Here is a 25,203-nt window from a genome sequence, read left to right as displayed (position 1 = left end):
AAAAAATAAAGTTAAAGATCTTGCTATGTTGCCCAGGCTGGTTTTGAACTCCTGGCCTCAAGCAATCCTCCTGCCTCAGCCTGCTGAGTAACTGGCATTACAAGTGCAAGCCACCACACCTGGCCCTACTCTGTTTTTTAAAAAAGGATTTCCAGGCCGGGTACGGTAGCTCACACCTGTAATCCCAGCACTTTGGGAGGCCAAGGAAGGCTGATCACCTGAGGTCAAGAGTTCAAGACCAGCCTGGCCAACATGATGAAACCCTATCTCTACTAAAAATACAAAAAAATTAGCTGGGCATGATGGCAGGTGCCTGTAATCCCAGCTACTCGGGAGGCTAAGGAAGGAGAATCACTTGAACCTGGGAAGTGGAGGTTGCAGTGAGCCAAGATTGCGCCATTGCACTGCAGCCTGGGCAACAAGAGCAAAACTCCATCTCAAAAAAAAAAAAAAAAAAAAAAGGGCGGGGTGCGGTGGCTCACACCTATAATCCCAGCACTTTGGGAGTTTGAGGTTGGTGGATCAACTGAGGTCAGGAGTTCAAGACCAGCTTGGCCACATGGTTAAATCCTGTCTCTACTAATGTAAAAAATTAGCTGGGTGTGGTGGCGTGTGCCTGTAGTCCTAGCTACTCAGGAGGCTGAGGCAGGAGAATCACTTGAACCCAGGAGGCAGAGGATGCAGTGAGCCAAGATTGCACCATTGCACTCCAGCCTGGGCGACAGAGAGACTCCGTCTCAAAAAAAAAAAAAAAAAAAAAAAAAAAAAAGAATTCCTCCATGGACCTGACACCTGGAAAGGTGTTGTCCATCAAATAAATATTGCTAAAGGATGCAATCCTCTCTTATTGAATCAGAATCGTTCATAATCACCAGTCAGATTCCATTCCAGCCACAAGGTGAGGGTCCTTCAGGCTGATCTCAGAAACAGGAACACTTTCTGGTGGCTTATTGAAATACTGGAAGTAGTCCCTGGGCCGGCCTCAACCAAATCGGTAGGACTGCAGGACTCCCAGGCAGAATGGAAGCCACCCAGGCAGAGAGCTTGGAACGTACAATGAAGCTGAGAGTCCCCCAACCCCACCAGCCTGGGCAGGCAGCTGCCTAGTCCTGGCCCAGGGCACCCTCTTGTGGACAGAACCCCACTCACACCCTCTGTCCTGTCGAATGTACAGTCCATACTCCAATCCCAGGCTGAAGGAGTCCAGGGGCAGGAAACCAGTAGGCAGGTGGAGGGGGCGATATCAGTGATCTTTTTTTTTTAACATGTTTTAAAACTTTATTTCTTTTTAGCAGACCTCTGCTAGCAGGAAGGGCTATCTGTGATCTTGAAGGGCTGTGAGAGGAAGCAGGTGGGCAGCCCTCCACTCCACTAGGTGAATCCCCGGGGTAAAGTGGAAGAGCCAGTAGGGTCAGGAGAGATTTCTCAGGGGCCTGAAGGACGGGCCTTGGGACTTCCCGGAGCCTTCACCCCCCGGCCAAGGCAGCCCAAGCCTAGATAGATCATCAGGTGTCTCCCAGACTTTAGGGCTTGACCCAGACGGGGCTCAGAGGAGTTTCCATGCAGGGATGGCTCACTGCATCCTCTGCCTCCTGGGTTCAAGTGATTCTCCTGCCTCAGCCTCCTGAGTAGCTGGGACTACAGGCACACGCCACCACACCCAGCTAATTTTTTACATTAGTAGAGACAGGATTTAACCATGTTGGCCAAGCTGGTCTTCAAGTCCCAGGTAGTGGGGTGGAACCTGGAACTAGAAGGAGACGCCAGCGACCCGGCTGGTTCCACAAGGTCATCCCTGGCTCCATCTGACCTTGAGATTAATCCTGCAGCCTCCGCCAGCCCGGCCACCATCAGCGCCCAGCCGCCCGGCCCATTTTCCTTCTCTCCCCTCGCATGTTAATTGCTCAACGTTGATTTGATCTCCCGTTCTGCACAGAGGAAATTGCCCTCTTACCCATTTTCATCCTGGGATTTTTTTTTTTTTTTTTTTTTTTTTAATTAGGCTCCTTCAGCCTCTCAGGGCGATGACGGGGAGCCATTTTGGTCTCTGCCTGAAGCGGCCGTGGAGAGCGGAGGGGAACTGGATGAAGCCCGGAAAGCCCTCTCCCCGTTCCCGCCAGGCACCGGGGCTCGAGCAGCCGCCACTCGACCCCTGACTGTCCCCAGCGCATGTCCCCTTCCTGGGCGAGGTATAAGCACCAACGTCTCCAAGCAGAGGCCGGAGCACTGCAGCCCGGAGGAAAGGCCTCGCCCAGGCCTCGCTGCCAGAGCCAGAGTGGGGCGGGGGGACCCGGCCGCGTAACCCCCACGCAGCGTCCTGGGCTCCCGTCTCCTCCCTATCTAGCTCACGGGGGTCCCTTTCCCCAAAGCCCTAGCAGGACGCAGCCCCTCAGTTACTAGGAAGCCCGTCTGGCAGACAGAGGGCGAGCGCCGCCTCCAGAGCGCCCAGCTACAGCTTCTCGAGCCGGGTGGCCGCCCACCTGGGGAGGTCACCCCCAGAACAGGGGTGGGACAGAAGCAGCATGCCCCCCACCCCGGGCCCAGGGTGCCCCAGGTAAGCAGCTAACGGCGGCAGACTTGGTTCGCCACATCAACTGGTCTCGCTCGGGCCGCCGCTGGAGCCGTGGGACTGGCGTGGCCGCAGCGCCACCTCGTGGTCGTGAGGAGGGACCGTGCCCCCATCAGCACCCAAACCCCTCGGGTTCCCTGGGCAAGGCTGAGGCGTGGGGACACCAGGGGACAAGCGTGTTCCCTCTTCCCTGTATCCCCCACCCCGACCCCCTCCAGGCAGCATCTGCACTCTGGAGGGGGCCCACTGGGTTGAATCCTCGCTTTCGCTGTCAGCCCTAGACCCACTCCAAAGAGACAGGACCAGAGGATACAAAGCACAGTGTTTACTAAAGGCACAAAGTGGGGGGTCGGAGGGCAGCTGCTCTTCCGGCAGTGACCCCTCCCGCTTCTGGCAGCCCCCGCGCTCACACCACCTGGTGGAGAGCTGTTAGCACCAAAGTGGGGGGTGCCCACCTGTGGGAGGGCCGAGGACCAGGCTGCGGGGCGGACCTCCTGCCATCTGAGTCCCAGAAAGGCAGGCCTGGGCACCCCCAGGACCAGTTGCCTCAGGTAAGGAGTCTCCCCAACCCTTCAGCATGTCCTTCACTGGTAATGAGGGGTCGGGCTCAGAAGACAGGGGGTCTCCACCAGGCCCTCTTCTCACCTCTAGAACACCCTGCCCCTCACTGCCCCACGATTCCATCTCCGGGAGAGGGGCTGAAGGCCTCTTCCCACTGGGCCAGTCAAGAGGGCTGCCCTGGGGGTGCTTCTCCTGACCCCACAGGTTGCCAGACAGGCACTAAGTCCAAACAGGGGCCAGCAGGGAGGAGGAAGGCAGGGCAGGTGGCTACTTCACACACAGTGCAGCCTGAAGGGTGGGAGGGAGGTGCCCCCAGCCCTCCCAGCCCCCAGGCCGGCCCCTGTTCCCTGGCACAGGGGCAGCCAGGGTCACAGCACATCGCCCTCCTCCATGCTGAAGCTGCTCCGGCGGCTGCTGGCCTTGGAGGCCTCGGGGGACATGGTGGACAGAAGTGGATCAGAGGCCAGCGGTAGCAGTGAATCATCCAGGAGCATGAGGTCCAGATCCTTCTTGGACAGGCTGGGGAATGGGGAGCCATGCTCTGGCGCCAGGGGTTCGGGGTAGCCCGGGGGACCCTCGTCCTCCCTGCCCCCAAAGCTCAGGCTGTGGCTGAAGTCCAGGTGATGGAATGGGGATGGTGGCTGGGTGGGCAGGGGCAGTGGGGCTTGTGGGGGCAGAGCTGGCAGTGGCTCAGGGTCAGGGACCTCAGCCCCCAGCATCAGGGCCTCCCCTGGGCCCTCTTCGCTAGGCAGCTCCTGCTTCACCACCTGCTGGGCCAGCTCAGCCATGTTCATGCCGGACGGGGAGGTGGTAGGGAGGCCGTGCACTCGAGCCTGCATCTCCAGCTCCTGCAGGGGAGCAGACAGAAAGCTGGGGAACACACCCATGGGTACCAGCCACCAGGACCCCTCCCCGGGCCTCTGTCACAGCACTTGCCCCTGCCCTACAGCACCCAAGACCCAAAGTGTTTCCACTGGAAGAAAACATCGGGTAGCTCTAGAGTCTAGACCAGTGTTTTTTCAGACTACAAGTGGTAACTCATTAGTGGGTTGTAAAACCACTGTAGTGAGTCTTGACCAACTTTCTATTTTTTAATTGAAATTGACTTGTCTAGACTAGACTAGAATAGAAATTATTAGAATGCATTGCATCTATTAAGGATGAGTGGAGCGTTCCTTCATGAAACTTTGATTTTTCACTTTGAGTGTGCCTGTGTGTGCTAGATTTTAATGTAAATTGTATCATCTACCATAAGAAAGAGAAACAAGGTGCAGTCCAATCGCCCTTTGTGTAAAGGGCCAGCCTCAGGTCTAAAGAGGACAAGAGAGCCTCAACACAGAGCCCGGACTAGAACTCTCAGTTCCAGCTGGTAGGGCTGACTCTGCCAAGCTCCTTGTTCTTTAGGTTGGCCCTGTGGAGATTCCTAGTGCCACCCACCAAATGATTGCAGCTCTCCACCTTCCAGGTACGTAATAGGTTTGCATTTTCCTGCCTCTTGAGGTTAGAGTACTCACAGAGTGTGCTTGCATTGGCCAAGCCCATTGAACAGAAGTGACATGTGGCACCTTAAGAGTGGCAATGGCTTTAAGAGCCAGCTCTAGATGTGCCATCAGAGAGCTAGGTCCCAGCAGCCTGGGTCCCAGAATGAGGGTCTCACAGAACAGAACCTCCAGCTGATATATGTTGCTTAAAGATGCTGAGGATTGTTTGTTACCAAAGCAAAACATCCTATCTTGATACATCCTCCTTCCTAATGGGCATCGTTCCTGTGTCTCCAACTTCAGAAGTCTAAGTACTGCCCCCCTGGGGCCAGGAGCCAGGTTAAGGGTCAGAGTTACCAAAGAAGTCCAAGTTCAGAACCAGACCTGGATACGGAGCCAGAGTTGCTTGTTGGTCATCTCCAGGCGGCGAGAGTGGTTCTCCAGCTCCCTGGACTTCTGCAGGTCCTTCTGCATCCTCCGGATGTAATCCACAGAGGCCTTGAGGATGGTGCCCTTGTTCCAGCGCACGTCCCTGCAGCAGCAGGCCAGGCAAATTAGAGGTGTATTGCTCAGAAGAGTGGCCAAATCCTTGCCACTTCTCTGGTTGCAGAGTTTATGTGGCCTGTCCCAGTCTTACCCAGCAACCCCAGACCTAGAGATGGAGGTGGCTAATCTCAGTTTGCACAGAATAGGCCCTCCCTGGTGACTTCTGTTGCCACTGCCCACCTCATTAATCTCATGAAACCAGACAATTCGGTGCAGCCTTCTTCCCAAGACTACCAAGATTCCAGCCCAGCCTACCCTGGACTCTCATTCCTCCTGCCCCTCAAACACCCTTTTTTTTTTTTTTTTTTTTGAGACAGAGTCTTGTTCTGTTGCCCAGGCTGGAGTACAGTGCAGTGGCGAGATCTTGGCTCACTGCCACCTCCGCCTCCTGGGTTCAATCAATTCTCCCGTCTCAGCCTCCCAAGTAGCTGGCACTACAGGCACACACCACTGTGCCCAGCTAATTTTTGTATTTTTAGTGGAGACGGGGTTTCGCCATGTTGGCCAGGCTGGTCTTGAACTCCTGACCTCAAGTGATCTGCCTGCCTCAGTTTCCCAAAATGCTAGGATTACAGACGTGAGCCCAGCCTCTTGTCTACCAGCCAAATGGCCTTAAGAAAACTTTCTCAGCATGACTCCTCCTCCAGGAATCCTCCCTTGACCTCAGCCTCACTTCCAGGACAGAAATTCATCTGTCTTGAGCTTTCCTGATTTGGGAGAGCGAGAGATCTTTTCTCAAATAGATGAGCTTCTAGAAGGAATTCTGCTCCCAACCTAGCAACTAGCACAGGGCTGAGGGCTGCTGCCCACCACAGACCCATCACCCTCCCCCTCAGAAACCTGCTCACAGGTCATTGGCCTTGGGGATCAGCATTCCCAACTCCTTGATGCGGTCGTTGATGTTGAACCTTCGTCTCCTTTCAACTAAAGGTAACAGATTCCAGAAGGAGCAATTAGAGGGATGGGGATCCTCCGCCCCACGGGGAGAAGTATCCAACCCAGGGAGGGGTGCTTCAGGGCAACCTGCAGCTTAGATTTGTCCTTCTAGGAAGTAAGAGGTGACAGATTTGGATTTCTACAGGGATGAGGGGGTCCAGGGCAAAGGCCAGACACAATTAACAGCGCTGAAAGGTAGAATCAGCCCTAGTGATGCTGGCAGCACAGCAAAGCTGCCTGGGGTAGGAATCTTCCCCGCTACACAGAACTCTGACACCCCAGCTCCCATGCCTTAACCCAGAAAACAACCTGATAAACTGGGGGTTTCATGAATATCCCTTCCAGGAATCCTTCCCACTCCCTCCTAAAGAGGTCTAGTGGAAAGACAGCACTAATAGACCCAGGCACCACTGAGTGACAGCAGTGGGAGGGCTTAAGCCATCTGCAAGTGAATTGGCCATGAGCAGGGAAGCCTTCCACCTGTGCAGGTCAGGGAGTGGCTTTTTAGCCAGCCCAGGTGAGAACAAGGAAGAGGGAGGCAGGGAGACGGGGAAGGGCAGGACTCACTTAAGTTGTGATTGTCTTTCTTCTGCCGCTCCTTGGCCAGGGCCCTGCTCTCAGCATCTGGAGGCCAAAAGAGGAGGAGAGAGGAGCTGAGAGGGAGGGAGAAAAGGAAGAGGAGTTGGGTATTCAAAGGCACAGGGATAGAGGGAGGCAGTACCTGTGAGCTCTCGCTTCTGGGTCAGGTCCGCAGGGCAGGAGCTGCTGGTGACACCCACCAGGGAGGCTGTGACCTGGGGGTCGCTGCTGTACACATTCAGGTGGCTGCTGGACAGGGGTAGCTGTGGGGTGGGGGGTGAGGGAGACCCATGAGTATCCCCCTGTCCACGGGGAGCCCCCTCTGGGGCCTGTCATCCCAGAATCAGTCCTTCCCGGGGACACCCAGAGTGTCAGAATTCACCTTGGACCCCATTCACCCAGCAATTCACCTTGAAAGTCTGCAGAGTCCAGAGCTGAATAAGATGCATTCCCTGCCCTCAAGGAGCCCCTGGCCTAGAGTGGCTGAGAGAGTGATCCAACCAATAATATGTGATAGGATTAGGCCCCAGCCAGGCATTATGGAAGCCCTAGAGCAGGTCATCTAATCAATTCTAGAGTTTCTGGACAGTTTCCTGGAGGGCGTGGAACTCAGTAGAGTCTGAGCAGAGATGTGAGACAAGGCACTCCGGGCAGCCGCCAGGGCACAAGCAGACAGGGCCGCTTGGCAGAGCATAATTCCAGCAGCTCAAGGGGCAGAAGTGGTGGGGGTGGAGGTGCTGCAGGCAGGGCAGATGTATCTGGATCCCCAGTACAGTGTTTGACTTGCAAAGATACTGGAGTTTTGGAATGGGCAGCCAAGAGAAGTTTAAGCAGGAGTCTGACAGGGAGAGATCTGAGCTCTGGAAAGATCTCCTGCCACAGAAACATGCAGAACAAATCACAGGCCCAGACACCCCACAGTGTACACAGGAACTACTAAAGGGACCAATCGCTCGCACCCTCCCTCCCTCCTCAGCCCTCGCTGCCCCTGCTAGCTGTAGTTTTGGACCCAACCAGTCCCGGCCAGCTCCTGCTAGGCCACTCAGCGATGTCACCAGGGCAGTGGGGACTAAGGATTGACTCCCCACCACAGGAACTGGGGACTTTCCCTTGGTGGCATGGGCTGGGGCCAGGATCAGGGTAAAAGGCTCATGCCCAAAGGCAGGAGTAAGCAGCTGAGATTCAGGAGCTCCAAAGAAAAGCGGGCAGGAGAGGCACTGGCAATCCCACCTGCTCAGTGCACACACCTGTCACCCTTGTACAGCGCTTGCCCTCAACTTCTGCCCTCATCTAATCTTCCCACAATCCTGTGGGTAGAGAGCATCACCCCCATTTTGCAGCTGAGAAAACTGGGGTTTAGTATGCTTGAGGGATTTCCTAAGGTCACAGCAAAAGCCAGAAGCCAGGCCTTTTGACTCCAAGCCCAGCTCCTCCCCACCTGCCACCCCACCTCTGCCAGGAGACGAAGGAAGCTGCCAGAGGGAGTGTTCCTGTGGCTGGGGACAAGGCCAGCCCCAGATCACTTGCCCCATGGAGTGAGGGACACAGACAGGCTTTTGCCTGTTGGGCTCCGGGCTTGGTAAAGGAGGGGAGGCCCAGGTCCCCAAAGGAACTCATTAGTTCCACACCTTCCTATAGACACACTGTCCCTCCACCCGTGCAGTGCTCTCCCTGCCTCCCCCTGCCCCTTCCCCAACCTGGAAAGCTCCCCAACCAGGCCCGCTCCATGTCCCCAGCCCCTTCTCCCCTCTGAAGCCCCATGGTGTGCAGAGGCTGAGGCACATCCTTCTTGCTTCTGAATTCCTCTTGGCCCTGGCCCTTGTCACATTATTTAGTGAAAATGACCGTTATCTCTACAGAAGCATGCCAGCTCTGCCCAGTGAGAACCCTGTCTCCAGCTGTCTCCAGGCTCAGAGCCACTGTGGGTGTCCCCCTCCCTAGAACCCTTGCACACCCACCCCACCCTGGCCAGCAGTACCGTGTTGGGCATCTGCATTTCAGGATTGATGTAGCCAAGGACATCGTCCAGACGCATAATGTTGTCAATGACATCATCAAACTGGAAAAGAGAAAAGTCCATCTGGGGAGGGCCCACCAGGAGATGGGCAGGGGGAAGAGGCAATGGGACAGCCACTGACCTGGAGGGACCTTGGAGCCCACCTCACCCAACCTACTTATCTGGGGAAAGAGGAAATAGGCCCAGAGAAGAGATGAGCTGTCCAGGTCCCACTGGCCCAATGTGAAGCCACGGTTCTTGCCAAGGAGCCTACCTGCCCAGGGAGCTTCCTTGATCTCACTTCTGTCTCTGGCTTGGGGAGTGTGCTGGGCTTTCCCAGATACGCCTTCTGTTTCTCCCTAGCAGAGCTTTTTTTTTTTTTTTTTTTGATAAGGAGTCTCACTCTGTCACCCAGGCCGAAGTGCTGTGGCGCGATCTCAGCTCACTGCAATTTCCGCCTTCCTGATTCAAGCGATTCTCCTGCCTCAGCTTCCCGAGTAGCTGGGATTACAGGTGCGCACCACCATACCCAGCTAATTTTTGTATTTTAGTAGAGATGGGGTTTCACCACGTTGGCCAGGCTGGTCTCAAACTCCTGACCTCAAGTGATCTGCCCGCCTCAGCCTCCCAAAGTGTTGGGATGATAGGCGTGAGCCACAGCACCTGGCTTCCTAGCAGAGCTTTTGAAAGTAAGGATGGCATTTCCTCTGTGAGGCTCCCTAAGGGCAGGGCTGTGTCTCCCCCCCGAGATTGGGGCTCCCTGAGGAGGGCTCTGTCCCCACCTCAGACTGAGGCTCCCCGAAGGTGGCACCCCTGCTTCTGCCATTAGACCGCGAGTCTCAGAAGCACAGCAGTGGGCACGAGCTCTGCAAGCAGCACGGCCACTGGCCAGCTCCTCACTCACCTCCCTCTCAGGGTTGGAGCCAATGTGCAGCATGGCCATGGGGCTATTGGGAGCACTGTTGCCAGCGGAGGAGGACAGCACGTGTCCAGCTCGCACTCCTGGGGAGGCAGCTGGTGGGGGCTTCGGAGAGCCCTGGGCCGGGCTGATGTGGGCGGCAAACTTGTTCCCGTAGGTCTCGGACAGGTACTCCCGCACCTTCTGATGCTGCGACTGCTGCAGATGGTAGGATGTGGGATTCTCCAGGTAGGACTGCACCTGGGACGGGGAAAAGGCAAGGGCTCTAGGGGAGGCTGGGACTAGTGGGGACAGGGTAGGGGGCAGGCCAGAACAGGCCCTACCTTCAACACCTCCCCAGGCACAGGTGGTGGCGACTGGAAGTGGACGGGGGTGTTGATGGCCGGGGTGGGCGGCCCCCCGAGCTGCTGCTGTTGCTGCTGCTGCTGCTGCTGCATGTAATGCATGACAGCCTGCTGCTGCATGCGCTCCCGCTGCTCCTCCTGCTGTGCCTGCTCCCGCATGAGCTGCATGCGCAGCCCTATGCGTGATGCCATGGTGGCTGCCGGCGCTGGCTCCCTGTGGACAAGAAGGGGCGGCAGGTATATGAGGTATGTGTCCTCCTCAATGCACAGGGGCTGGCAGGGATCGCATCCATTTTACAGGAGAAGACACCAAGCCCTGAGAGGGGAAGAGATTTGCCCAGGGTCGCTGAGCAAGCGGGTGACAGCTGAGACATGAATCCAAGTTTCCTGGTTCCTGGACCAAAACTGAAAGTTCTGTCTTCTTCACTCATTGCAGTTGGTAAATCCCAAACTCTAAGAGTCAACCTCCACTCCTCTCTGTGTCACGCCCACATCCTGATCCTGTTAGATCTGATCTCAGATCCATCCTCCTTTGCTGCCACAAGGTGGGCCCAGGTTATCCCGGGTCTTACCCGGAATCCCGCAGGAGCAGCCCAGTATCCAGACTGCCTCCTCTGGCTTGCCCTTGGACGTTCTACTGGCAACTCAGTAGAGCAACTTATTTAACTCCTGTTCAATCCTAAGTCAGATCCTGTCCTCCCCTCTGCTCCCAACTCCCCATGGCTCCCACCTTCCTCAGGGGAAAAGATAAAGTCCTTACCATGACTGGAAAGGCCCCCTAGGATCTAGCCCACCTCATGTTCCCCTTTGACCCCATCCACCAGCTCTCCCTCTTGTTTTATCTGCTCCGGTTACATCCTCCAGGCACTTTACAATCCCTGAAACATCCCAGGCATGCCCCCACCTCAGGGCCTTTGCACTTGCTGTTCCCTCTGCCTGGAATGCTCTCCCCCTAGATGACATCATGGCTCACTCCTTCACCTCCTCCAAGGCTCATATGTTACCTTACAGAGACCTTCTAGGACCACCCTATTAAAATTACAAAGCCCCCCATCCCCACTCCCTATGCTCCTTCCCTTTTATTTTTATTTTTCTCCATATCACTTACCACCATCTTAAGTACTATGCATTTTTGCCTAGCTGTTTCATTCATTGTCTATCTCTTTCTTACTGGGAATGCAAACTTCCCTGAGGGCAGGCATTTTCTGTCTTTTTCACTGCTATACCTTGGGCCTCTGGCCCAGGACCAGGGACATGGCAAATGTTGAATGCATGTGTGAAGAAATGTATCTTATTAGTGAGCCAGGCAATGGGGATACAACTGTAGTTCCTGAGCTCGTGGAGCCTACAGCGTAATAAAGAGGAAGGCAAGGCCACAGGCTTAGGAGGGCCTGGATGGGGAAGGCCACTTCCGAGCACCTGGCACTGCCAGAGCCCAGCGAGGGCTTCACCACCCAGTACATCAGCCCTAATCTTCTACAGGTCTCAGTGAGACAGGTGTGACTTAAGCCCCCCAGCCCAGTCTGGAAGGAAAGACAGGGAAGAATGAGTCCTACAGCTGGGCCCATTCTGTCCCTAGCTCATTGAGTGACCCTGGGTAAGTCCCTTTCCCCTCTGAGCCTCCATCTCTCCATGCACAAAATGAAGGGGTTGGACCCAGTAATTTCTAAGGTCCTCCCCAGCTGAGACAGGCTGAGACTCTGAGAGATGCAGGGTTCCTGAGTGTGTCCAGACCCCATGAAGGTCCTGGCAGGTGCTGGAGGGTCCCATCTTGGGGATATTGCAAGAGGCAGTATGACTTTGTGGTTGAGCAAGGACTTCTGAACTGAGAAAATATGGGCTTGAATCCTAGTTCTGCCACTTCTTTGTGTGTGACCTTGGGCAAGTCACTTAACCTCTCTGAGCATCAATTTCTCATTAGTAAACAGTCTCTACTTCAGAAGATTGGAGTATGATATGAAATTAATCGGTCTTGCACAGCATGTAGCACCTGGGAGGCTGAGTGCATGAGACATGGATGGGCACATGACTGGCAGGCAAACTGATCAGTGTGGACCAGAGGCCAGAGCTGTGTCTCAAGCCCCTAACAACGAGGCCCAGACCTCAGTGGGTGACAAAAGGGAAGCAGCAAAGGCTGACATGTTCTGGCTAATGCCAGACAGTGGACTTAGTCAGCATTAGCACACACACACAAAAAAAAACTGGCAAATATTCAGTGAAAATCACCAGATCATAGAAATAATAATAACTTGCATTTATTTGAGCATTTACTGTATGTCAGGCAATGTTCCAAACTCCTTCACCTCGAACAGCCCTATGAAGTAGTTCTGCGTATTACTCTCCTTTTACAGATAAGGAGAAACAGAGGCACAGGAGATGAAGTGTCTTTCGGCAGTGAAAGGGACAGAGCTGGAACCCAGCCCCAGGTAGCATGGCCTCTGAGCCCATGCTGGGGAGCAGAGGGTCTCCACACAGAGCAGGGAGGAAGCTTACTGCAGGCTGCCTGGCTGCCAGGCCCAGGAATGGAGCCCATGCCACCTGACTGCCAGCCAGGCTTCCTCCCACCACCACTGTGCCTTCCCGACAAGGTAGGAAGGCAGGCAGTGGCCCTCACCCACCCTCCTTCCTTCTCTGCCCCTCTACACCATGAATCAGTAAAGGGGCTGTCTCAGCCCCTTGGGTCTCTCCGCCAGCTCCCAATGGGGCAGTCCCCAGAAAGAAAGGAGCAGATGCCCACCACCCCCTTCCCATCCTGCACAGGAACACAGCTGCAGCCTCCACCCATGCCTTCACCCACCCCCTTCCTATGCTGCTACAGAGGGGTATCCCTATCTTTGTACCCCCACTGCCCACCACACACACACTAGCCCTACAGACCTCATAGGCTCTGACCCCAGCCCAGCCCACCCCCTCGCAGCTGTACCCCCTATACACCCATCCACACGGCACTGGGTCACCCCCCCAACCCTTGGGGACAATCTGACTTCAGTTGGCCCTGGTGGGGGTGTGGGCACCGGGCCTGGTAGTGCCAGCCGGCACAGGGAGGGCTAGGGGAGAACGATCCCCTTGTTTCTCTGACAAAGAGCTGAGCGTCTGGCCTGGCCTCGCCTGGACTGGAGTTGGCTTTGCTATGAGGAGAGCCTGGGCTGGGCCCTGCCTCTCACTGGCTGGACCAGCCTCAGTTCCCTCATCCGCACAATGGACTTGGGAATCCCTGCCCCACCGCGCCCTGCCAGAATCTGGGGGAGCCTCCTGGGAGAGGACGTTGGAGAAGTGGACACAGCAAGGTGTCTGTGCATCAGTGGGTGTCAGTAGCCTTAGCTACTGTCCCCTGTCCTCTGACAGAGGCTGGCAGGGTAGTGAGGCTCCCCATCCCCATTGCTGGAGCTGTCACACCCACAGAGCTTGTCCTCCAGTGAAGCTTCAGTCCTCTCCCCTGGCCCCGGCTGCCAGCCTGGGTTGCTGAATGTGGTGTGGGTGGGATGGATATGGGGTAAGGGAGGGGCCTGAGGGGATCAGAGAGCAATGGGGGTGGTCCAGGACATGCTGGTCCCCCCACCCTCAGCCTCCAAGCATGCCTACTCACTCTCAAACCCCGAGGCGCCACTCACCGCCTCCCTTAACACCCAGTCTGGCCAGGAAGAACTAAGAGGATGGACGTGGGAGAACCAAAATGTCCCTAGCCCCACCCACCATCTGGCCCTTCAGACCCACCATGCCTGGAAAGGGTCCACCGTGCGCACATTCAGTAACACTGGGGGCCTGGAGTGCCTACTGCATGTAGACACCAGGCATGGGGCATTTCCCTGGAGAGCCATCTCCCCTGCCCCTCCCAGGTAACACTCTCCTCCTGAAAGGAAGGGTTTGATGCCCCAGAGAATCCCTGCCTCTCCCCCATCGCACAGCTGTCCCCATCGACACCCCCAGGACCCTCCAGCTGCCTCCTGCTGCTGCCCACCCAGAACCTCTCTGCTGACTCCGCCTCAAAGGCCAGACTGGGTTCCAGCTTAGTCATGTCCAAAATGAGTTCTGCAGTCCCACAGGCTCACTGCCCCTACTGGCTAGGCGACTAAGCCACTTCACCTCTCTGTGCTTTGCTGTCTTCCTCTGTAAAACGCAGCACCTGCTAATCACAGCATCTGCCTTTTGGGGCCATTGGGAGGATTCAAGGTAAGTGTGTGGCAGTCGCTTCATAACCAGGGATCCCAGTCTCCTCTGATCAGGCCATAGCTGGTTTCACCCAGCCTGTGTGTGGGCTTTGCCTGTCAGTCATTTACACCTTAGTATGAACCAGTCTTGTTAGAGCCGTACCTGAGGGAAGATGTGGGCACAGGGAGGAGAAAGACAAGGAGAAATCACTGGTCTCCATGAGAGAGGCAATGAGAAAGAGGAGCCCAGAAGAGAAAAGTCTTAGATGTATGAAAGAAGGTATCAAAGATATAGCACTGAGCGGACAAGGTAACCTGCAGAATAAAAGGCACAGCTTGAGCCCATGAAGCATGAAATGGTGTATGTGTAGAAAACAGGACGATCATAGTACCAGCCGCTAAATGCTTCGTGAATGATTGCCACGGGTCAGGGCTGGTCAATGTGCTTTTCCTAATGTGAATTCTGTTTTTTCTAGTATTGTCCCCATTTTTCCTGGAGGAAACCAAGGCACAGAGAGGTGAAGGTACTCACTCAAGGTTACACAGCTGATTAAGCAGCAGAATGGAGATATGATCCAGGCAGGCAGCCTGGTTCACAGGCCCCCACTCTTTAACTCCTATTCTGGGCTCTCCCAGCACCCCAAACTGTTCAGAGTTGTTACTGCTGGGGAGGGGAGTGGGAAGGGGTGATGGAGGGGGAGGGATAAAGAGGGATTTTTATAGTTCCTCGTTCCACTGGAGAAGCACTCAGCTCTTACAGTGGGAATATGTGTGACTTGTGTGATTCTGTTAACAGGAGAAAGGAAGCACAGCAGCTTCTGGGGATTTGTGGGGGGCCCGACCTGCTTCCAGTGCTTCCAGTCACGTCCACAGGTGGGTCGCCAATGGGAAGGAATCCCCCCAGCTCCACCTGGGCTGGCCCAAACCCTGCCCTGCTCGGTGCAGTGGTCATGAGGCCAGGCGTGGACCCTGGGTGAGGACACCAAGTGGCCAGCAGAGGCACAGAGCCAGGGCCAGCAGCCACTGAGCATTTGGAGCTGGAGGGCCAGGGACCCACTCAGGTTCCACCACAGTCCCAGACAAGGGTTTCTTGGGGGCGTACCACCTTCATGCAGTGCCCTCAAACTACCCTCAGCTGACGCTGGTCCATTCAGTGGCTTGTGAGGCCTGAACTGCCTTGGGGATTTTTCTGCCCTCTAAATGATCCTTTAAAACATGGAGCAGGAAGCTGAAAACACACTCCATGATCCATGGATTCCACTCCTATGCGTGCCCAACAAAAAAGCATCCACGTGGTCACCAAAGCACATATACCAGAATGTTTGCGTGTATAGGAGCCAAAACTGGAAACCACCCAAATGTCTATTAAAGAAAGATAGATAAGGAAGTGGTGGGCCGGGCACGGTGGCTCACGCCTATAATCCCAGCACTTTGGGAGGCCGAGGCGGGCAGATCACTTGAGGTCAGGAGTTCGAAGCCAGCCTGGCCAACATGGTGAAACCCCATCTCTACTAAAAATATAAAAATTAGCCGGGCGTGGCTGTGCGTACCTGTAGTCCCAGCTACTCGGGAGGCTGAGACAGGAGAATCACTTGAACCCAGGAGGCAGAGGTTGCAGTGAGCCGAGATGGTGCCACTGCACTCTAGCCTGGGCAACAGAGTGAGACTCCATCTCAAAATAAATAAATAAATAAATAAATAAATAAATAAATAAATATTGAAGTGGTGGTACATCCATACAATCAAATGCTACAAAGCAATGATGGCAAATGCACTGTTGTCACACATGACATAGATGACTCTCGCAGACATAATGTTAACAAAAGAAGCCAGGCACAAAAGCATATACAGCATGCTCTGCGTATATGAGTTCAAAAACAGACAACAGTAATCTACTATGTTAAAACTCAGGATCCTAATTACCCTTGGGGGAGTGCCTGGGAGGGGACACAAGATGGCTTGGTGGGTAAGGAGATTAGGAAAGTTCTGTAATTTGATATGGGTGTTGGTGCCATGAGAGTGTCATATTTACAATAATTTGTACAGCTGCTCCCTTATAATTTATAATTTTCTGTATGTGTGTTCTCATTTTAAAATCACGTAAGAATGAGGGTGGACCGGCCTGGCACGGTGGCTCACACCTGTAATCCCAGCACTTTGGCAGGCCGAGGCAGGCAGATCACTTGAGGTCAGTAGTTCAAGAACAGCCTGGGCAACATGGTGAAACCCCATCTCTACTAAAAACACAAAAATTAACCAGGTGTGGTGGCACATGCCTGTAGACCCAGCTGCTTGGGAGGCTGAGGCAGGAGAATCGCTTGAACCCGGGAGGCAGAGGTTGCGGTGAACTGAGATCGCACCATTGTGCTCCAGCCTGGGTAACAAGAGCGAAACTCCATCTCGAAAAAAAAAAAAGAATGAGGGCAGACATTAAATAGTTTAAAAGAAGAGTTAGGTAAACTACCTTCACCAGCACCATCCCTTCCCCCAAAACCCCGCCTTCCCCAAGTGTCTATGACTTTAAAATGCCTTTGGTACCAGGCACCTTCAACACGACTGCCAGAGCATACCTTGGTACAACCTCTTTGGAAAAGCAATTTGGCAATATATGTCAAAGCCTTGAAAAACACTCACCAGTCCAAGGAAGTAATCATAGATGCAGAAAAGGATTTTGTGCATAAAGATGCACTTCACATTATACAGAAAAAAGTCAAAACTAACCTCAATGTCCAGTTATAGGATAGTTAAATCAATTACGGCGTGTCCCTCCTGATGGACTGCTATACTTACAATAAATAACATGGGGATATGTCAGGTGACAAAATGTAGGATGTAGGGGGAATTGTATATAAAATCTGATCATCACAATGTAAAATATGTATAGAAAAACCTCTTGGGAGGAAATGTACAAATTACTGACTTCTTTGGATGATGTAACCATAAGTATTTTGTGTGGTTTTAAAAGCCTTTTGGAATGTTACTCTTTCTCTATAATGACATGTATATCTTTCTAATTGAAAAAAATATATATGTTATGCTAACAGCTAATGCTTACAGAGTGCTTACCTTGTGCTAGGTACTGCTCAAAGCACCTATGTAATTATCACAATTATTTCATGATATGAGTGATGTGGGTACCATTATTGTCCCCACTCGAGGAATGAGGAAACACAGGCCCAGAGAGGTTGTCACTTGCTGAAGGTCACAGAGCTAATGAGTGGCAAGGCTGGACCCTGGCAGTCTGGCTGCACCGCCCCAACCCTGGGGCTGGGAGTTTGGCCTCAGTCCTGCATTCAGGGTGAGGGCGGCCACGTTTTGTTTCAGGAATTCTCACTGAAGAAGTCTCCCTGCGATCAAAGAGTTTCAGCAGCTGATCTCTTTCATCCAGCCCAGGGGCCAGAGGGTGTCCGGGATGATGGAACAGTCTGGAATCCCCAAACACAGGCAGAAAAAAAAAATTCTACCCTTCCTCAAAGAGCAGAGATAATTTCCTGTATTCCCAGAAAAGCATATGTCTGGCGGCTGAAACAACAAAGTGTGCAAGCCCAGCGGCTGGGAGGCCTGTTTAAGCCATTGATGACGCTCTGCACCTCTGTGGTCGGAAGAAGTTTTCTTCTGATTCAGTCTGTTACACACTCTCTCTTGTGGGGGAGCTGCCCGGTCAGTCCTGGGGAAAGAAACTGACTGCTAAAAGAAGGCTTCCTGAACAGGTGCGGGGTTCCTGGAGGCAAAGGAAGGACTTTGCGGCCTCCTAGGAACCTTTCAGCCTTGGGAAGGGAAGAGAGGAAAAAATACCAAACTTGGGGTTTTTCTCAGCCCCCTCTGGCAGAGGAGGCAGCAGAGGAAGTCCTGATGAACTAGGAAACAGAACAAGGACATCACATAATCCTCATGGACAAAGCCATTCCAAATTATGGAGGTGGTCATGAGTCACTGCAGGGCCTGGGGAGGGGGCATCAGATGGCCCGGACCCAAACAGGGTGAGGGGTGGAAAGGTGTCCTACGACTCCCAGGAGCCAGCAATCCTGCCCATATGATGCTGTGGGAAAGGCCAAGTGCTTGGGTTCAAGCCGTAGCTTTAGACTGGACTCAATTGTCTGGGCATGGCCTCAGTCTCCCCATCAGTCAAGCCGGGCTTGCCAGCTGGGGCCACGTCTCCCTCAGAGCAGTTGTGCTCTAAGTGAGGAGGCTGGGTGTGGAGGTTGTCTGCAGGTGTGAATTTGTGGGCAGAGGGGAGGTGTCACCATTCTGATCACTGTTTAATGTTCCTCCATCCAGGCCCACTGGGGGCATCCCTGCACAAGTTCCTTTGGGGAAAAGGGTCCCATCCATTCACCCATTCACACACACACAGACACACATACACACACACACACCATCTGAAAGCCCAGACTGGGGCAGAGCAGCCTAGTGGTAACCCCAGCCTCAGTCTCTCCTTACTAGATAGGGGCAGAAAGCCCTCAGGCCAGCTTTTCCTATTACCAGGAGCCCTCTGTTTCCTCTCCAAAAGCCTTGGGTCTTTTAAGATTTTCTTTTCCAGAGCTTGTATATCATGCCATTCACTGCAGGAGATGAGAGAGGCAGGTGAGCAATAACAATATCCACCTTGGCCGGGCGCGGTGGCTCAAGCCTGTAATCCCAGCACTTTGGGAGGCCGAGACGGGTGGATCACGAGGTCAGGAGATCGAGACCATCCTGGTGAACACAGTGAAACCCCGTCTCTACTAAAACTACAAAAAACTAGCCGGGCGAGGTGGCGGGCGCCTGTAGTCCCAGCTACTCGGGAGGCTGAGGCGGGAGAATGGCGTGAACCCGGGAGGCGGAGCTTGCAGTGAGCTGAGATCAGGCCACTGCACTCCAGCCTGGGCGACAGAGCGAGACTCCGTCTCAAAAAAAAAAAAAAAAAAACAATGTCCACCTCTTTGGGTTCTGAGGGATAAGTACGCGGAGTGTTTAGCACAGTTCTTGGCATACTGGAGATACTTCATAATATAGCCTTTTATTCTATTAGCTGGCAACTTCTGATACTGAAACATAGCAAACCCAAGACACCTGGTAAGTGTGCACTGTTTGATTGGAAGGTCCTTGATATCAGAAGCAGAAATGAGGTCAATGGGACACGCAAACGCTTTTAACAGTTTTAATGCCATGTTTTGGTCTTTTACCCTTTTAATGAAGTGTAACTTATCCTAGCAAAATGCATATATTTGTAGTGTACAGCTCAATGAATTTTTACAGGTGTGTGGCCTTGTGTAATCACTGTTTAGATCAAGATGGAGAATGTCACCATCACCCTGACAGGTTCCCTCCGGGACCCTGTCCTGCATCACCATGGCTGAGTGCTACTGGTCTCCAACAGCACACAAAGGCTGCTATGCAGGATGTGGTCTTCAGTATCTTTCATGAAATGGAACCACTCTGCCAAGTGGGACACTTACTGAGGACGGATCAACCCCTGTTTGTGATGAATAAAGATCAAGAAACAAAGAATGAATTACATGAGGAAGCGGAGGCTCCAAAAGGGGGACCTGCACTATGCACTTCAGTGGCAGCAGAGCAAGACCCCAGGATTCGTTCTGCACCACCTCTCCCAGACCCCCTGCAGGGATGCACTGCGGGAGACTGCAGGGCTGGGGGCAGGGGGCAGTCAGGGGCTTGTTTTTAAATCTCTGAGCACCAGCAGGAGGTGGGGAGGAGGGAAAGGAAGGAGAGAAGAGAGGAAGGGCGGTCACACAAGCTCCTGGCCCACTTAATGGCCTCCCGTTCCCACAGCTCAGGCCCATCAGCCCCAAGTTTCAGCTCACATCCCACAGGAAAGGGTGGGAACTGGCGCCTCCTGGCTGGCCAGACTGTTGGCCCAGGACAACAGGGGGAGCAGCTTCAAAGGCCATTGCAGACCAGAGAGTCGCCCTGTCCTATCCCACAGGGACCAGCTGGGTCCTGGCAAAGAAGACTGCCACTGGGCACGGCAGGATAGGACGAGGGACATGTAGCTAAGAGGAACATGAAAGGAGAAACCAGAAAAGGATTTCACCCCTGTGATATGCATGGACTGGCCCAGCCACCCACGTGGACCCTCTGTCTCTCTGTGTCTGCTCCTCTCTCTTTCTCTCTTCTCCCTCTTTCTCACACATGCATGCACACATGCACACATGTCCATGTGCACACGCGTGTAGCCGCATCCCTCAGCTGCCGCTTGCTAAGGATCCCCTTAGCAGGCAGCCACCTTTCTCCTGGGTTAGGGAGTGGTGATACTGAACCCCCACCCCTTGTGCCCCTGCACCTGCCTCCTGGGCACTCCATCTACTCCAGCCTCCTGCCTGTGTCTGCCATGCTTTGTTCTCTAGTTGTTTCCTTGCCACCTACCCATCTCCTCAGCTACAAGGAAGTTTCAGACAAATCACATTTCTTCTTCAGAACCTCCACGCCATCCCACTCTCAGACTTTCCAGAGAGAGATGCAGGGCCCTCAAGGGCTGCTGATCCAATGACCCCCACACACACAGTTGTTACCCACTTGGCAAACGCTCCGAGTCCCTCCCACATTGCACTGCTCGAGGGGCCTCTGTTCAATCACATTCATCCTCACAAACACTTGATGGGATAAACAGCAACACCAGCAGGATAGGAAACCGTGACTCAGAAAGGTTAAGTAGGGCGGGTGCCTACTTAATCCCAGCACCTTGGGAGGCTGAGGTGGGCAGATCACTTGAGGTCAGGAGTTTGAGACCAGCCTGGCCAGCATGGCAAAACCCCATCTCTACCAAAAATACAAAAATTAGCTGGGCGTGGTAGCACACGCCTGTAGTCCCAGCTACTTGGGAGGCTGAGGCAAGAGAATGGCTTGAACTCAGGAGGCAGAGGTTACAGTGAGCTGAGATCAAGCCACTGCACTCCAGCCTGGGCAACAGAGCGAGACTCCACCTCAAAAAAAAAAAAAAAAAGCAAAGGAAAAGAAACGTTAAGCAGCTTGTCAGAGGTCACACTGCAAGAACACAGTGAAGTGGGAATTCAAGCCCAGATCTCTCAGGTATGTGACCACCACCAGCTCCAGCAAAGGAGAGGAAACCTGGGGCCCATAGGAAAGGTCTCCCCATGTAGATGGCTTGCTGTCCCCTGCACTCCCAGCCCTGCCCCCCCAATTCCATGTCACCCTCAGCAAATCCTACAGAGGTTCCCCCAGAGAGGTCTGCATGCTCCTCAGCCCTCCCAGACCCCACCCACAGATACTTTTTGTTCTAAATAGCCAAGACATTCATGCCCAGGAGGCTCAGAGGGTGACAAATCTGAATCTCACTGAAACGGTTAGTCCACCTGAGGGCCTGGGTCGGAGGGGGCGGAAGGGGAAGCTATATGAAGTTGGTCAGACAGAAATGTGATTCCAGGGATCAGAGATCTGGCACCAGATCATAGTGAGGTGAGGGTGGTAAGGATTGGGGGAGGAGTGGGGCTCAGCCATAGATGGCTCCTAGGACAGGAAAGGGGCCTGAGGGCGAGAGAGGGGCTTAGAGACTGAAACTCCACTTGCCCCAGGTACCCTCTGACCCACCCCAGTGAACCTGCTCGTGTCCCCTGCAGGGAAGATCAGCTAAGTTTTCACGGATGCTAGGTCAGCCTATGTGGTCAATGAGGTCCCTCCCCAGGGAAGATAAGGCCTAAGACTCTATCTGATTGGCCAGTTCATGCCATTGTGGATTTGGGGCCCACAAGCTCTGACTCTTTGAGATGAGTCTGTTTTGCAAGGGCTCCCTCAGCCCCCACGGGCCCAGCACAAAAGCCTACCTAAGGCCAGAGTGGGACTGGAAGACCTGCATCGGTATGCACCACCCAGCTGCGTGACCTTGAGCAAGTCCTGTCCCTCTCTGGGCCTCAAGGCTCTCACAAATAACAGCAGAGGCTGTGTGGGACCTCTCATAGGCTCCCCGCCGTCTGCCTGGTGTGCTGATGGCTCTGGCAGCATGGATGTGTGCAGGGCTGGTCTGGTGGGATCGGCCTGCGGGGCTGGGAGGGGGAGAGCCAGGCACCAGTTTCACTGTCCCATGTGCTGGCTGCCCCGGCATTCGGGAGCTCCCTCTCCAGAGCCATGGCAGCCTTAGGATCCAGCCTTTGCTTTTCCATCTCCTCAGGAGAAAAGAATCCACACTCCAGCGTCTTCTGCTAGCTGCCAGCTGCTGAGGGCAGGGAAGGCTCGTTGACTCCAAGTGTGAGAAGAGGCAGGCACAATGAGCACAGCCGGGCACCACACAGCGGGCACATGCAGAGCAGCTTCTGGCTCCTGGTCCCAAACCCAGTCACAGGCCCAGGACTCCCTGCATCTATCCTGAGTTGGCTAATAATGGCTCTTAGGGCCCCAGTACCTAAGCCACCCCTGCCTCAGCCCTCCCTGCCCCAGGCCCAGAGTCCTCAGAGCACTCCGACCCCACCAGTGCCTGGCTCCTGCCCCTGCTCCTTCATCACCTGCTGCCCCAGCCTGGCCCCAGCCACCCCAGCCTCCGTGTGGCTGGTCTGCTGTAAAGAACGACTCCCTGGCTTTGTTTTAAGAGTCGAACCTGCTTCTGAGTACTTTGGAAATGACCCCTGTACAAATGAAGTAACCAGGTCTTCCTAAACAGAAGACGACACTGGAGAGAGGAATGGGGGAAGAAACACCTATGAGCACGGACAACTGCATTAAATTCCCAGAAGGCGGCCTGTTTTCTCTCAGGTGCAAACCAAGAGGCATTAGTACTGTGCACACTGAGTGCTTGCTCTGCACCGGGCGCTGTTCTGCGTTGTATGTGTTACTGATTTAATCCTCACAACAGCTCCATCCACCATGATGGAGGCATTCACAAATTCCTATTTTACAGAGGGGGCTGAAAACTTGCCCAAGGTCACACAGTTGGTAGGAGCGGAACTGGGGCACCTGGTCTCCCCACAGTGTGCTGGGTGCCCCTGTGGAGAGTCTGTCTGGAAAGTGCCAGGGGAGCCAGGTAGGGGGTCTTGAGCCCATTACTGAAGGGGCCCTTGGCTAAGCAGGTGGGGGCAGGACGCCAGCCTCCCCTCAGCTCTTGTTTCCTCTAGAACTACTCCCATTCAACCCTCCTTCCCCTCAAGACATTCTTTCCACCCAGAACCACCCAGGACTACCCTTGCAGTTCCCCAACAGAGCCTCAATTCCCCTGCCTCCACCGCCACCGCATCATCTGTCCCAAGTCCGCCCTCTGGAAGACAGCCGGGCTTAGTGGATCACGAATGTGCTCTGGACCCTGATAGACCAGAATTCAAATCTGGCTTTGCCATTTGTCAGCTTTGTGGCAGGTGCTTAACCTCTCAGAGCCTCAGTTTCCCCAACTGTACAACAGGATGGCAGTAATGCCACCTTCCTCAGAGTCAGTGAAGGGGTAAATGGAACTGAAGTATGTGATGTGCCTAGCACCTTGGAGGTGGTCTGTGAGTACTAGCTCGCTGCCTGGGTGACCACCGACCATCTGGCTGGACAGTGAGGGCCTTAGATGGGAGAGGGCCTCTTAAGGCATCACATGTCCTGTTTGCTGGTTAGAAACAGACTCTCAGGCCCCGCCCAGACCCACTGAGTCAGAATCTGCGTTTTAACAAACTGCCCTGGGAGATGTGTGGGCACATTAAAGAAACTTTGTTGTCTTCTGGGGACTTAGTTCTCTGGTTCCAAGCATGAAAATTGGTGGTGGGTGGGAGGACACAGCAGGGAAGCACAGGCCCCTGGTGGAAGCACAGAGCTATTTTAAAGGACAGGCAGGGCCCTTCTGAGCCCCACAGGGACGCTGAGCAGGCTGATTCTCAGGCTCAAGAGCCAAGGCGGAGGCCAGAATGCAAGGCTGCAGGTGGGCTCTGGCTCACTCAGTGCTGGGGCTCTGGCCCGTGCAGGAGGGGAAAATAATCCAGGTCTATGGGGAAACAGCTTCAGAGCTGAGATGGTTACCAGTGGAAAAGCAGCCCAGACAAACCATATGAGACACTCTCATTCATGCACACGCCACCTCTTATACACAAACCACTGTCCACACATACACACTCACCATCACACACACACTGCACCAGGACTTGCCTGTCTGCCCAAAGAGCGGCTCCAGAAGAGAGCAGACAGCCTTTGGGATAGTGTGTGCCTGGGCCTGTGTGCTCCACAGGAGGCCTGGGAGTGGGGAGGCTCCCACAGCAGGTCTAGGAGCCCACTGGCTCCTCTACAGGGCTCTGCCTCTGCCTCCCACTTGCTTAAACCCCAGCTCCTTCTGAGCAATGAGAAACCCAAGTCCTGCTCACCTGAGGTTGGCAAGGACCCAAATTTTAATTGGTCACCTGCCTGCTGACTCCCCCTCTCCCCCAGTACACCAACATCTTCCTCACCAGGTTGCTCGGGGGTAATCAGCAGAGTGGAGCTCTGACCTCAGGGTTCCCTGAGAGGCAGCCGTACCACAGAGCCTGTGCCCACTCCCATGCACACTCACACGGGACAGCTGTAAAGCCCATCCTCTCCCCAACCACACAGCTTCTGAAGGGCCAGGGACGCTCATCCACCCTATCCGTGAAGAGGTGACAGCTCTCAACTCCACACCCATTTTCAGCTCAGAAACACACACCCACTGACCTCTTTCACCACCGCAGGCTGGACCTCTTCCACCATCACAGGGCCCCCCAGGCTCAGATGGGCTCCAAAGAAACCCTAAATCGTGGGGCCAGAACCCCAAGCAGGCCTAGGATGTCCAAAAAAGAACCATCAACTAGGGAGGGTCAGTCTGGCCGCAGCACAGTGTGTGACTTCATGGGTTCTGGAAAGGCCCTCAGCCCCAAAATATCTTCCCTCTGGGTCCGGAAATCCCTCCCAACCCCTCAGATTCACTGCCGGGAGAGGCTCCCACCTGAAGCTCTCGTCAGTTCACACCCCTGGGAGAGGCAGCTGACAGCTGGCCTGAGAGCGGCCAAAGATGGGCAGGGGGAAAGTGGATGCCAGGCCTGGTGACCGTCATCTCACCAGGGCCTCCCTGCCCACGAGTTCCCACCAGAAGAGGGCGCTCTTTCCTCCCCGACCCCAGAGTGCCGGTCCCCAGAATCCAGCACCTCTGGCCACGGAGAGGGGCCTAGCAAGGAGGGACCTCAGCATGGCCCTCCA

General features: G+C 54.4%; 1 protein-coding gene across 6 annotated transcripts in view; it reads right to left on the bottom strand.

Moving 5' to 3' along the window:
• Positions 1-2,879: 2,879 nt before the first annotated feature.
• Positions 2,880-25,203, bottom strand: part of TFEB (transcription factor EB) — a 53,815-nt gene continuing 31,491 nt past the window's right edge. For 3 of the 6 annotated variants that reach the window (XM_045390845.2, XM_045390846.2, XM_015449415.3), the window contains exons 2-9: positions 9,911-10,145; positions 9,573-9,827; positions 8,651-8,731; positions 6,815-6,935; positions 6,661-6,717; positions 6,006-6,081; positions 4,996-5,143; positions 2,880-3,978 (exon numbers count right to left, since the gene is read on the bottom strand). In XM_045390845.2, coding sequence (XP_045246780.1) covers positions 3,499-3,978; positions 4,996-5,143; positions 6,006-6,081; positions 6,661-6,717; positions 6,815-6,935; positions 8,651-8,731; positions 9,573-9,827; positions 9,911-10,145 — 1,453 coding nt within the window. In that variant the 3' untranslated portion in view covers positions 2,880-3,498. Of the gene's footprint in view, positions 3,979-4,995; positions 5,144-6,005; positions 6,082-6,660; positions 6,718-6,814; positions 6,936-8,650; positions 8,732-9,572; positions 9,828-9,910; positions 10,146-17,145; positions 17,747-24,681; positions 24,865-25,203 lie in introns of those variants that run through there. The other 3 variants (XM_065544058.1, XM_065544061.2, XM_065544059.1) reach the window with 2 other exon arrangements.

This window comes from Macaca fascicularis, chromosome 4, assembly GCF_037993035.2.
Source record: "Macaca fascicularis isolate 582-1 chromosome 4, T2T-MFA8v1.1".
Taxonomy (NCBI): Eukaryota; Metazoa; Chordata; class Mammalia; order Primates; family Cercopithecidae; genus Macaca; species Macaca fascicularis.
Note: the sequence above shows the minus strand (reverse complement) of the source record. Positions and strands in the feature narration are given on the sequence as shown.